The 12,277-nt window shown below is 39.8% G+C and overlaps 1 protein-coding gene across 8 annotated transcripts in view; it reads right to left on the reverse strand.

The window, feature by feature from the left end:
- Window positions 1-12,277, reverse strand: part of SEPTIN8 (septin 8) — a 76,967-nt gene that overhangs the window by 29,296 nt on the left and 35,394 nt on the right. For 5 of the 8 annotated variants that reach the window (XM_087924440.1, XM_087924436.1, XM_087924442.1 and 2 more), the window contains exons 3-4: window positions 7,801-7,996; window positions 4,447-4,633 (exon numbers count right to left, since the gene is read on the reverse strand). In XM_087924440.1, the coding sequence (XP_087780566.1) occupies window positions 4,447-4,633; window positions 7,801-7,967 (354 nt within the window). In that variant the 5' untranslated portion in view covers window positions 7,968-7,996. The remainder of the gene's footprint in view (window positions 1-4,446; window positions 4,634-7,800; window positions 7,997-12,277) is intronic. The other 3 variants (XM_087924438.1, XM_087924441.1, XM_026696443.2) reach the window with 1 other exon arrangement.

Consider the following 12,277-nt stretch of genomic DNA (forward strand, 5'->3'; position numbering starts at 1 on the left):
ATGAATAAATAAACTCCCTGCCTACTGCAGGATTTACTAGAGCACTATTTCTCAATCTCAGTATTTACGATCGTCCAATGGCTTTTTGAAGATCTCTGGTAAAGAAGAACTCATCACATAATGTGGTAGCTTGTTCCACTGATTGACAGTGCATGCAGTCATGAAGTCCCTTCTAGTATCTAACTAAACTACCTTCCCCGTAGTTTTAGCCCTTGGATTCTGATCCTGCTCTCTTGAGACAACGGAAAGGAATTTCACTTCTGTTTCTACATGACAGCCTTCCAAATATTTGAAGACTACTATCATATGTCTCCTCTTTTCTGTAGACCAAATATAGACAGATTTTTTTGTAACCATTTGTCATAGGGTTGGTTTTTTCCAGACCCTTCCCTAGTTTGATCGCGCTTCTCTGAACTTGTCCCAATCTGTTATTGTCCTTTGAGAACTGTGGTGCCCAGAACTGGACATGGAGATCTCAACAGAGAATAAAAGCTGGGAAGAATGACTTTTCATGACCCAGACTTTTATGTTCTGGTTTATGTACTCCAAAATAATATTCATCTTTTTAATAGCTGGATCATACTGCTTGCCTTTAACAAAGACAACCAGATCTTGTTCTTGTTCTTTTTACAGTGAGGATATTACCATCACTGGCTAGAATACAAAAAACTATATATATATATATATAAACTATATATATATATAAAAAATATGAATCTGCAGAGGTTCTGGAATTACTTTTATCGAATAGCAATTTGCTACAGAGCAAGCTGATGTTTGGTTTCAGATCCAATTCAGCTTCTCTGTAAAAATCAGGGCAAACTGGGTAAGTTTTATCAAATTATTTGCTGGAGATCTCCTAACAGGGAATCTACTACTCTTAAATATACATCACTTTGAAGTCTCATTATATCTTGTAGTCTTTTCAGCTTTGTCTAGTACTATTCCTGTACTATTTCTTGAGCTTAGAGTTTAAATCCCGAGCTCTGGAAATAACTCAAGGAAAAACCAAGCCTGGAGCTAGAAAAAAGAGGCACACCTTTTTATTCTTATTTAACAAGAGTCAGACACAAAAATCCTCCTATAGAGGCAAGTATTTGGCACTATACTTTACTGTGCTATATATATATACATGAGTTCCATTTGAACAGCAAAGCAGAAAGGGTTGATTCCTGCTAACGTTCTCTTATTCCTTATGAACTGCTAGAGGTGGATCAGTTCCAGTTTGACTAGACTGTTTCAACTGCAGTTCCAACCACCTATTATTTAACTGAGGAATTCAGTTTTGAAGATGAGTTTTTTGGCTGTCTAGAAGTAATTAGATACAGGAGGCAGCAGCTGGTTTGGTTATGAGTTCAGCTGCACACAAATGCACAATGGGAGAGCAGGCTGGGTAAAAAGGTCACCCACTGATGAAGTCACACTTCTGAACAAGATTCCTTAATATCATAGAAAATCCAGACTGTCTACTCAAGTTTGACATCATCCTGCTGATTCTGCTGAACATTGGAACACAATGTCAGATGCTTAATAAAATATAAATCTTTGCTGAGAAGACGTTCGATCTCCAGCCAGTACATGTCATATCTAAATCACATATGTCTCAGAAGAGGAAGGCATCAGGGCCTTAAAAATAAATTAAGTAGAAAAGAAATTCCAACTTAATTAAATATCAAATATTTTCATTTTTCAATCTTTCCCATAACTTTATTTCTTGTCTACCACTGCAGATTATTAAAAGAAACCAAATTCAAAGTAATAGTTGCATCTTTAAGAAAAAAAGAAGTTTATTATTTGGAGGAATACTCATTCTGCTTGAGCTGGGCAGAAATAACAGAGAGTGAAATATAACAGAGGTTTTGTGGCAGAGGTTTACATCCCTAGTTTCCCCTCATTTTATAACTAATTTCTGATCTGTTGTTTTGATGCAAGATCAATTATTTAAACCTGCATCCTTCCTCACCTGGAGCGCTTTAGGGCCAGCCCCCACAATTAAAGCACAGAAAAGAGAAGATAGACCACAAAACAGCCCAACTTTCACCTAGAGACAAGCCTTCATCTAGAGACAAGGCCCATTCCATCCATGGGAATGAGGTTTATGGGATTCTCCTCTGTAATCCATATCAGGATTAAGCAAAACAAGGATTAAGATTGTGCTCTTCTCCTCTTCAGCAGAAAATCTCTTAAAATATCTAGAAGTTTTATGACCCGAGTCGAACTTGAAAGTTGTTAACGCTTACCAAGTGACAGGACGATCTGATATTATATGAAAAATTTCAATTACTACCACAACCACTGATACCTCTCAGACTGATTTGTGCATGATCCCATACTACATGAAATCGCTCCAAGGCCAAGGAAATAATCATGTCCAGAAAGTTACAGTCACATACAAATGGTCAACATCTACATATCTAGCGTGCAGCCCAACTGCAAAATCAATAGCATATTAGATAACAAAATCTACAGTGAATGAACTTCTGGTTTGCCTTCAGAATTTGTGGGTGCTCCATCACGGGATGTTTTTAAGAAGAGATTGGACAGCCATTTGTCTGAAATGGTATACGGGCTCCTGTTTGAGCAGGAGGTTGGACTCAAAGACCTCCAAGATCCTTTCCAACTATGTTCTTCTGTTTTGAATAGCACGGCTTAAAATCCAGGCCACTAATTGATAACAAAGAGTGAAGGTGTTTCTTCACCCCTTTGCTAACACCTATTGGTTGGATTTTTGAAACCTGTATCTGGTTGTTCTAGGACAGTGATGGTAAACCTATGACATGTGTGTCACAAGCAACACTGCATGTCATTTTTGGTGAAATGTCAGGCCTCCCTCTGAAAGTGGCACAAGAGGACTCTGTTCTCACACACCTTCTGGAGTCTTTGAAAATCACATGAGAACAGGAAGTGCTTTCCCGCTCTTTTTAGAGACTACAAGACCACACAAGAGCATTTTCCGATGCCTAGATTGTCTGCAATCCTGAGCTCAGATCCTCAGATGGGAATTTCAAATTAACATTTACAATTATGCACTTAGTTATTAAATATTAAATGTATATAATTCATTGCTCTTTGTTATTATTCCTCTTTTGTCCATCCATGTGTGTTGGTGTATGACACGCCAGCAGAATCAAGGTGGGCACTTCTAAAAATTATTTTGATACGCCAAGCCCAAACGGTTTGCCACCACTGTCCTCGGGTGAGAAACCTCATCAGTATTTTCTAGCAGATTAAATGCTGCTACTATTTAAAGGGGATGAAGTGGCTCAGTGGCTAAGACGCTGAGCTTGTCGATCAGAAAGGTCGGCAGTTCGAATCCCTAGCACCACATAACAGAGTGAGCTCCCATTACTTGTCCCAGCTTCTGCCAACCTAGCAGTTCCAAACATGTAAAAATGCAAATAGAAAAATAGGGACCACCTTGGTGGGAATGTAACAGCATTCCATGTGCCTTTGGGCATTCAGTCATGCCAGCCACTTGACTATGGAGACGTCTTTGGACAGTGCTGGCTCTTCGGCTTTGTAACTGAGATGAGCACCGCCCTCTAGAGCTGGAAACGACTAGCACGTATGTGCGAGGGGAACCTTTACCTTTACCTTACTATTTAGAAATAGCACTATTTTTTTTGTTTCTTTTACATTTTAAAATGTCTACTAATTGGGATGAGCATTATCATTTTATTTTGTGCACATGAATCTCTTTGCATCAGTGACCTTTGTAGTGTGCCTCTTGTTCTCCTCTCAGCGTGAACTTCAGAAGACCGGCTGTTCCTCTTTGATCACCATGTAATAAATTAAATGACTAGTTGTCAGCTAGGTTTCCCCCCCACCCCCAACACAGGCAGCATGGGAACAATTGGCAATTGCCAGTGTTGTGAGGAGGCCCTATGTTTGACTACCACATCACAAAAAGGCTGCTTCTTCAGATGCTCCCACAGCAATGTTTTATATCCTATTGGCTTTCAACATCAGAACATCTGCAACTCATAGAACCTGAATCATGGGCTTTATCTCTCTGCTGAAATGTTCTAAGGACAACAATAATGACTCATCTCCAAATACAATCACCCTCACTTTCTTTTGTTCACATCTCGGTAGGATGCAGCTTATAATGTTCAAGCTGCTTCAACATTTCTGAATTGCCAAAGTAACGGAAAAACAGTCAGCAGTTTGGTTAAAATGATTCCAATAAAGTGAAGGTAATAGAGTCTCATAAAAACTGGGAAGAGTGTGTTTATGCCATTCTTCTGAGGGGAGGTAGAAAAGAAGATCTTTTGATAAAGAGAAAGGTCAGGGTTTTTGTTGAAATTATTTGATATTCGTTTATGCTTGCAGACAACTGTAGGAAAACTCCCAACCAAAGGCATCATTAAGATAGATAATAAGTAAGAAGGAAGACAAGTAGACAAAAATAAAAGCCAATACTTGTGGTGATGTAGGGATACTTACTTTACTATCCAGCTTTTTCATGGTCACCAGATCCAAGGACTTCAATGAATGGCCAGTTGGGGTGATAAAATAAAGGCAGACATGGATTCTTGTATCGTGATAATTAAAAAGGGAACGCCGGATTTTTAGCTCTTCTTGTAAATAATTTTCAAACTGCGTGTCAATATAATCTACTATTGGCCTGTAACTAAAAACAAATTCCATTAGCAACTTGAATGGTATCATGCATGAACAATGACCAAACACTAACATGCTGAAAAACTTCTAGTGCTGGCTGAAACAGATTAAACCAAAAGACTATGCATGTACAAAGTGCTAAGGTGCTGGATTTCACCTTCAAAGATTTTACACTATTGACTGCATTGGTGCACACCCACCAAGAATTACAATCTGACAGTATCCAGTAATCATGCATTCTAATACCAGGATTACAGTTAGCTCTAACCCGACTACAGATAGTCCTCAATTTATGACCACAATTGAGCCCAAAATTGCTGTTGTTAAGTGAGACAATAGCTCAGTGAGTTTTGTCCCATTTTACGTTTCTTGCCACAATTGTTAAGTGAATTACTGCAGTTCATAAGTTAGCAACCCAGTTGGATAAATGAATCTGGCTTCCCCATTGGTTTTGCTTGTGAGAGGGTTGCAAAAGGTCATCACAGGTCACAGCAATGGCCATAAAGATGAACCAGTTGCCAAGCATCTGAATCTTGATGACATAGTCACGGGGATGCTGTAAAGGTCGCAGAGAAATGGTGAGAAATGGTCATGAGTCACTTTTTTTCAGTGCCGTTGTAACTTTTAGCTGTCACCAAATGAACTGTTGTAAGTCGAGGACTACCTGTACCCCCGAACTACAGATCGATTGCACAGAAGCAAGTGGAATGAATAGCCTTCTACAAGCAGTAAATACTTTTCCAGTTGCCCAGCCTCCTCCTCATGTGCACCTTCTACTCAGACAGCCATGACCTATGGCTGCTTCGTTTTGTGAAAAATCTCTATGGATAGAATGGGATGGGATGGGATGGGATGGGATGGGATGGGATGGGATGGGATGGGATGGGATAGAATAGAATAGAATAGAATAGAATAGAATAGAATAGAATAGAATAGAATAGAATAAAATAGAATAGAATTCTTTATTGGCCAAGTGTGATTGGACACACAAGGAATTTGTCTTGGTGCAAATGCTCTCAGTGTACGTAAAAGAAAAGATACATTCATCAAGAGTCAAGAATCATAAGGTACGACACTTAATGACAGTCATAGGGTACAATAAGCAATCAAATCATACTAAGAAATAGTCAATATAAATCATAAGGATACCGTGTTTCTCATATAATAAGGCCGGGTCCTTTTTTTTTTTTTTTTGGAGCACCGAAAAAATGGCTAGGTCGTCTTTTCGGGGGTGACTTCATTCCCCCGCCCCTTGCATCTTCGGGCGGGCGGGCAGAGACAGCTTGGATGTTGACCTCGGCATTGGTGGGGCACTTCGTATCTGGGTCAACGCACCATATCCGGGTGTGCAACAAAAGTACTTCCTAACGGCAAGCCCCTCCCATTCCCCCATTTCACATGTTTTAATATAGGCCTTAATTTGGGAGGAGGGGCTTAATTTCATTTCATGCCTATAAAACATGCTGGGACTTCCTATTGGGGGAGGCCCTATTGTTGGAGAAACAGGGTACAAGCGACAAAGTTATGCATAGTACAGCCACTGGAAATCATGGAAGTTCACGGAGTGACTTGGGACCGGTCAATCTCTCAGAGCAATCTATTTTACGAGATTGTTGAAAGGATAAAAACCGAAAGAGGGAGTGTTTGATGACCTAATCTCTTGGAGCAAAGGCTGGATATAAATGCCATGACTAAATCAACACGATTGGGGGGGGGGGCACCAACAACTTGACCAGAGAGGTTCCTTGCAATAAAAGTAGCAAGCATATCTCATCAATTTCAGGTCACCCTAAAAACCTTGGCTTTAAATTCTTCTTTAGAGTAGTATTGGATTCTCAAGTGCTTTACCAATCAAATTATGGATTAACTGCAGAAACCTCAGTCTAGGACAGGGGTGGCTAACCTTTTTGGGCTCCTGCACCAAAAATTGAGTGCATGCTTGCACACTCACACTCACGTGCCAGCACCCAGAAGGCAATGCGCCCCCCATCCCCTACACATGCGTGTGCAATCCCTCCACCCCACACCCCACCATCCCCTTACCTGCACTGTGCCTCACAGCTGATTTTTGGACTGTTTGAGGCCTCCCAAAGGCTTGAGGAAGGCTTCTGAAGGCTTCTACAAGCTTTGCAGGCCAAAATCTAGCCCTGTTTCATCACTTCCTGTTTTTCTGAAAAAAAACAGAAGTGACGAAACGGGACTAGATTTTGGCCTACAAAGCTTGTAGAAGCCTGCAGAAGCCTTCCTCAAGCCTTTGAGAAGCCGAAACAGGCCTCAAACTGGCTGAAAACCAGCTGTGAGGTGCTCACATGTGCAGTGAGATAAGTTTGCCTGCAGCTCATGTGCCGGCACAAATGGTTCTGCGTGCCACCTGTGACACGCGTGCCATAGTTTTGCCATCACGGGTCTAGGACATTTTCTACGTTTTGACTTGAAATACAAGTTTTGCTGTACATGAAGCCCACCAGTTACAGAACCCCGGAAGTCATTCAATAACCTCTGGGAATTGAACACCATGGAAGGCAAAGCCAGAATTAAATCACTCCTGTTTGCCTATGATGATCTTCTGGGAATCTCACATGTGAGATATAAAAACAACAGCACTCTCCTGTTGCTGTTCAGCATTGGAACATAAGAGAAGATACTAGCACCCTTGCCTTAAATTTTGAAAGAAGTGGTATAGCAGCTCTCAAATGAAATGAACACAACTTGATTCCAACAGACTAGTTCTGTGGGGAAATGGGAGGAAGGGAATCAGGATTATCTGAGGGAAAAATAACTCCAAAGCCTTACTCTTTCATCTTCCTTTCCACATGTGCACAACCCAGCAATTTACATTAGAGCCTGTGGAGAAATTGCGAATGACTTGCAAGCTCAGAATCAAAAAAAGTAGAGCCTTTCATGGAAATGTTATTGTATCTGGCAACTGTATAGATAATGTTACAGCTTAGCCACAAGATGGCAATGGATTGTATTTTATCTGGCTGACATCTGAAATTTCCTATTTCTGTTTTCTTTTTTCTGACTGCTGTATTGTCTAAGCTTTTCATTGCAGATATTATAAGTAGCCGATCACAAGCTCAATAAATAAAGTCTTGTATTCCAGGTAGAATATACACATCCTTTTCTCATCAAAACAATGCAAAGGTTTCTGGACCAAATTGGAAAGTGACTTGCCTTTCATCTTTATTTATCTGATCTCCAAATCCCACAGCATCTACAATGGTCAGTTTCAGGTGGACATTGCTTTCCTGCAGATCATACGTTCGTGGCCGTAAACAGACTGTGTGCTCATAATGACTAGCTTCCTCTGTCTCAAATGTTGTGTTAAAAAGAGTGTTCATAAGGGTAGATTTCCCAATGCCGGTTTCACCTAAAAAAATATTAAAATGTTTATTCCAATGGTGACTGACAAATGCTAAAAAAGGAAAATAGCATCCTGAAGAAACATAATACTATTTTTTTCATATTTACATTTTCAGCAATTTATAAAGCTTAGTCCTTTGTACTATGGACTTGGGATGCTTTTCCAACTATAAAATGGAAAAGAGTAAGGCAAAACCTCTGCAGAATCTCAACCTGATCCATAACAAACTATAGTGCCAGAATAGTACTCTAGTTTTCATTATGACAAATATATCCCCATCTTTAAAAAAAAAAGACTTTAAAATTATAGTTAATGGCATCCTTTCAGGAATTTCTGTACATTTTAATTCTTTCTTTGTCTATCTATCTATCAATCTATCAAATTTATATAGCTGCTCATTTCAACAAAGGTAACTTTGAGTGGCACACAGCAGTAGATGAAAAAACTAGCAAATACAAATATAAGAATCATAACAACACATGGACAAGCACAAAAAATCCTCGATGGGGCTAAGTTAGAAGATCACGTGAGTGTAGAAATGAATAGAAAATGAATCTAGAAATATTAGCTCCTGGGTATGGCAGGCAGCTATTTCATGCATGTGCAAGAAAAAAAAAGATAGAGTTGGAAGGAACTTTGGAGGTCATCTAGGACAGCAGTTGCTAACCAGTGGTCCGCAGCCCACTGGTGGTCCGTGAGAAAATTTTGGTGGTCCGTAGAGAAATGTCACCTCCAGAGCACCCCCCCAAAGCAACTAATCCAGGCTGCACGGGAACACAAGACTGCGCCGCCCACATGGCCCGCAGAAACTCTCCCCACCCACTCATTCCTTTCCTGGCAAACTTGCCTGCTAAGTTGCTATTTTTCCTTTTTCCGACCATCAGCTGTTCTGCTGTGTTGGGAGATTTAGATTAGCTAGAAAGCAGGAAATTGTTGGGATTTCTTGCTTTCTAGCTAATCTTTAGATCTTCGGCTCGAGCCTTTCTTAGGACCGAAGCAGTGCAGACTCAGCTAGCCGATGGTAGAAACACAGATCTCTAAGTGAATCTGTGATTCTGTGAGCAACCCAATCTGCCTGCCTGCTTTTGGGTAAAAGTTCTTTTTTTATTAAAAAAAAGAAATATTTACATACATGGTGTGTTGTGAGTTAATTTTGTGAGTTTGCTCGCAAGCAAATTTTATGTGACAGACTCAGCTAGCCGATGGCAGAAAGCTCTGAATGAATCTGTGATTCTGTGAGCAACTCAATCTGCCTGTCTGTTCTGCCTGATTTGGGGTAAAAGTTCCTCTTTTTTTTAAATAAAAAAGCAATATTTACATACATGGTGTGTTGCGAGTTAATTTTGTGGGTTTTCTTGCTAGCAAATTTTATGAGTTTGCTTGTAAGCAAATTTTATGTGATAGACCCAGATAGCCAATCTCACAGATCTCTGAATGAACCTGTGCTTCTGTGAGCAAGTCAATCTGCCAGCCTGTTTTGCCTGATTTTGAGTAAATGTTGCTCTTTTTTATAAAAAAATTCAATATTTATATAAATATTTATAATATATGCCATGCCAAGACAGACACATGACCACCAAGCCACACCCACAAATTAGGGCACGCCCACAGAACCGGTTGTTAAGAAATTTGAATCCCACTCCTGCCTCTGTGTGTTTTTGTGTTTTTTTGTGTGTGTGTGAGAGGGGGGGAGGGAGGGAGGTTAGATCATATGTATGTATGTATATATGTATGTATGTATATGTTTTCTTAAGTTTTTGCGGGTACTTACATGTATGGTATTCAGCTTTGTTCAGGTATTTTCCCACATCATTATAGTTGTGCTTTTAAAGTTGTAGCAACGTTTCGGCAGGCTTCTGTATTGTGTTCGTCTGTAAGTCAGACTTTTACAGTTGTTTCAGTTTTAAATTTGGGGCTAGCCTACTGCTGTGCCAGAATGGTTTTTTTCTTCATCCTGATTGGTTGGGAGTCTTGGTCTGTGTTTATTGGTCTTGGGGTTTGCTGTGTTCTGCTTGATTGGTGTTTCTAATATCTTCTGTCTGTTTTGTGGCTTTTTTTGTCTTGGTTGGCTGGCAACGTTGTGTTCCGGTATTGGAGGAACACATGCACCCTATGCACCCTGACTAAAGTACTGACAGCCAACGGCTTCCACAAAAGCAAAATCACCGGCTTGATCCACAAAAACACACTGAGACATAATGGAGACCTAGAAGATGAACAGACCTATGGAACAGCTGTCCTGCCCTACATAAGAGATACTACAGACAAAATCAGTAAGATACTACACAGGCATCACATCAAGACTGCCTTCAAAACAGACAGAAAAATAGCAGCCATCCTTAGAAACCCCAAAGATAAAATTGACCTGGAAAACCAAGGCATATATGAAGTTCCCTGTGCATCATGCCCGGCCACATACATTGGACAGACCAATAGAAGAATAAGTACCCGCCTGGATGAACACAAAAATGCAGTAAAAAATCTGGAAAACACTTCCTCATTAGTCCATCACATGAAAGCCACAGGTCATAGCATCGACTTCAATGGCACCAAAACCCTAGCCACTATAGAAAACCCCAGCTACAGAATTATCAGAGAAGCCATAGAGATTGAAAAAAGACCTGAAAGCATGAATAGAAGAGATGACTCCACCAGACTGTCAATTATCTGGAAGCCTGCACTCACAAACAAAAAAATCTTCACACCACTAGCCAGGCAAACACCTGGGCACAAACAGATCCCCCCTGATACCTCCAGCTCAAACCCACCCCAACCAGGCACCCAGATGAAACCTAGCTTCCTAACAAATGATGGCCGTCCATTTACTTGGAGCCAAACTGCACTAAAAGCCTCCAATATAGGAACACAATGTTGCCAGCCAATCAAGACACAAAAAAAGCCACAAAACAGACAGAAGATATTAGAAACACTGATCAAGCAGAACACAGCAAACTCCAAGACCAATAAACACAGACCAAGACTCCCAACCAATCAGGATGAAGAAAAAAACCATTCTTGCACAGCAGTAGGCTAGCCCCAAATTTAACAACTGTAAAAGTCTGACTCATAGACAAACACAATACAGAAACCTGATGATGGCGAGTTTGGTGGTCCCAGAGGTCCAAAAGGTTAGCAACCCCTGATTTAGGAGGCCTACCCCATTTCAGACAAGTGGCTGTCTCTTCTTACCCACAATTTCTTTAGGAAAGCTCTTCTACTGGTTAATTGTTCTCAATGTCAAGAAATTTCTCCTTATTTCTAGGTTCATTCCCTCCTTGATTAGTTCCCATCCATTGCTTCTTGTCCTGCTTTCTGATGCTTTGAAGAATAGATCGACTCCCTTTTCTTTGTGGCATCCTCTTTAGATATTGGAACATTGCTACCATGTCATCCCCATTCCTTCTTTTCACTAAACTAAACTTTCATTAAAGATAAGGAACTGAATTATTGGAGTGGCACCAAAGTACAATTAAAGGACAAAGAAACATTCATAGCTGGCCCAGATTGTCTAATACAGCAACCCATCTTCATGTATTTGTTCAATTTATCACTGCAGAACATATCAAGAAACTTAAACTGTGAGGGAGGAGTTTAAAACCAAAGCTTAAAATGTTCCTTTTCACAGTAAAGGCATTATGTTACATCTTGTGACAGACTATGAAGACCAGCAAGTAAAAGCTGAAACTTAGAAATGTAAATATCTTTCAAAGCACAGCTTAAAATCATGTAAAGACTTTTTCCATAAATAAAAAAATATTTTAGGTATCTAAAACTAAACAGTTTGTTTAACAAGCCATTAAATATTGTAAAGCCCACAATTTCTATACTTCACAAGCCAGCAATTGTAGAAACTCAACCCTGGACACATAAGGAGCCAGAAGGATGACAGAATTAGATTGCTAAGATTTCATTCTGATTACCAAAAGTTCATTTGCTCAATGGAGTAAAATGACTTTATTCACGTAAATGTTTCAAACTGGGTTCTGTTCTCACTCAAAAAAAAAAAAAATGCAAACAAGGTCAAGATTCTGGAAAAAGAGTTAGCTTCATTCCAAGACACAGCATGTGATAATACACACTTGGAAAGTTTAATTTCTTAGCACATTAGCTATACTGTAGTTGTTTCGATTTGAAAAACCAATTGGGAATACTGACACAATGTATTGCGTAAGTCAGAACAGATAAGTTCCCATAAAACTGTAGGGCAAAAATCCAAATTAATTACATTATGGTTTAAAGTGATGTGGGAACCTAGCTAATAGTAGAAGAATACAGGAAGCTCCCTTA

Source organism: Pseudonaja textilis, chromosome 2 (assembly GCF_049901715.1).
Source record: "Pseudonaja textilis isolate UNSWEBS1 chromosome 2, rPseTex1.2, whole genome shotgun sequence".
Lineage (NCBI taxonomy): Eukaryota > Metazoa > Chordata > Lepidosauria > Squamata > Elapidae > Pseudonaja > Pseudonaja textilis.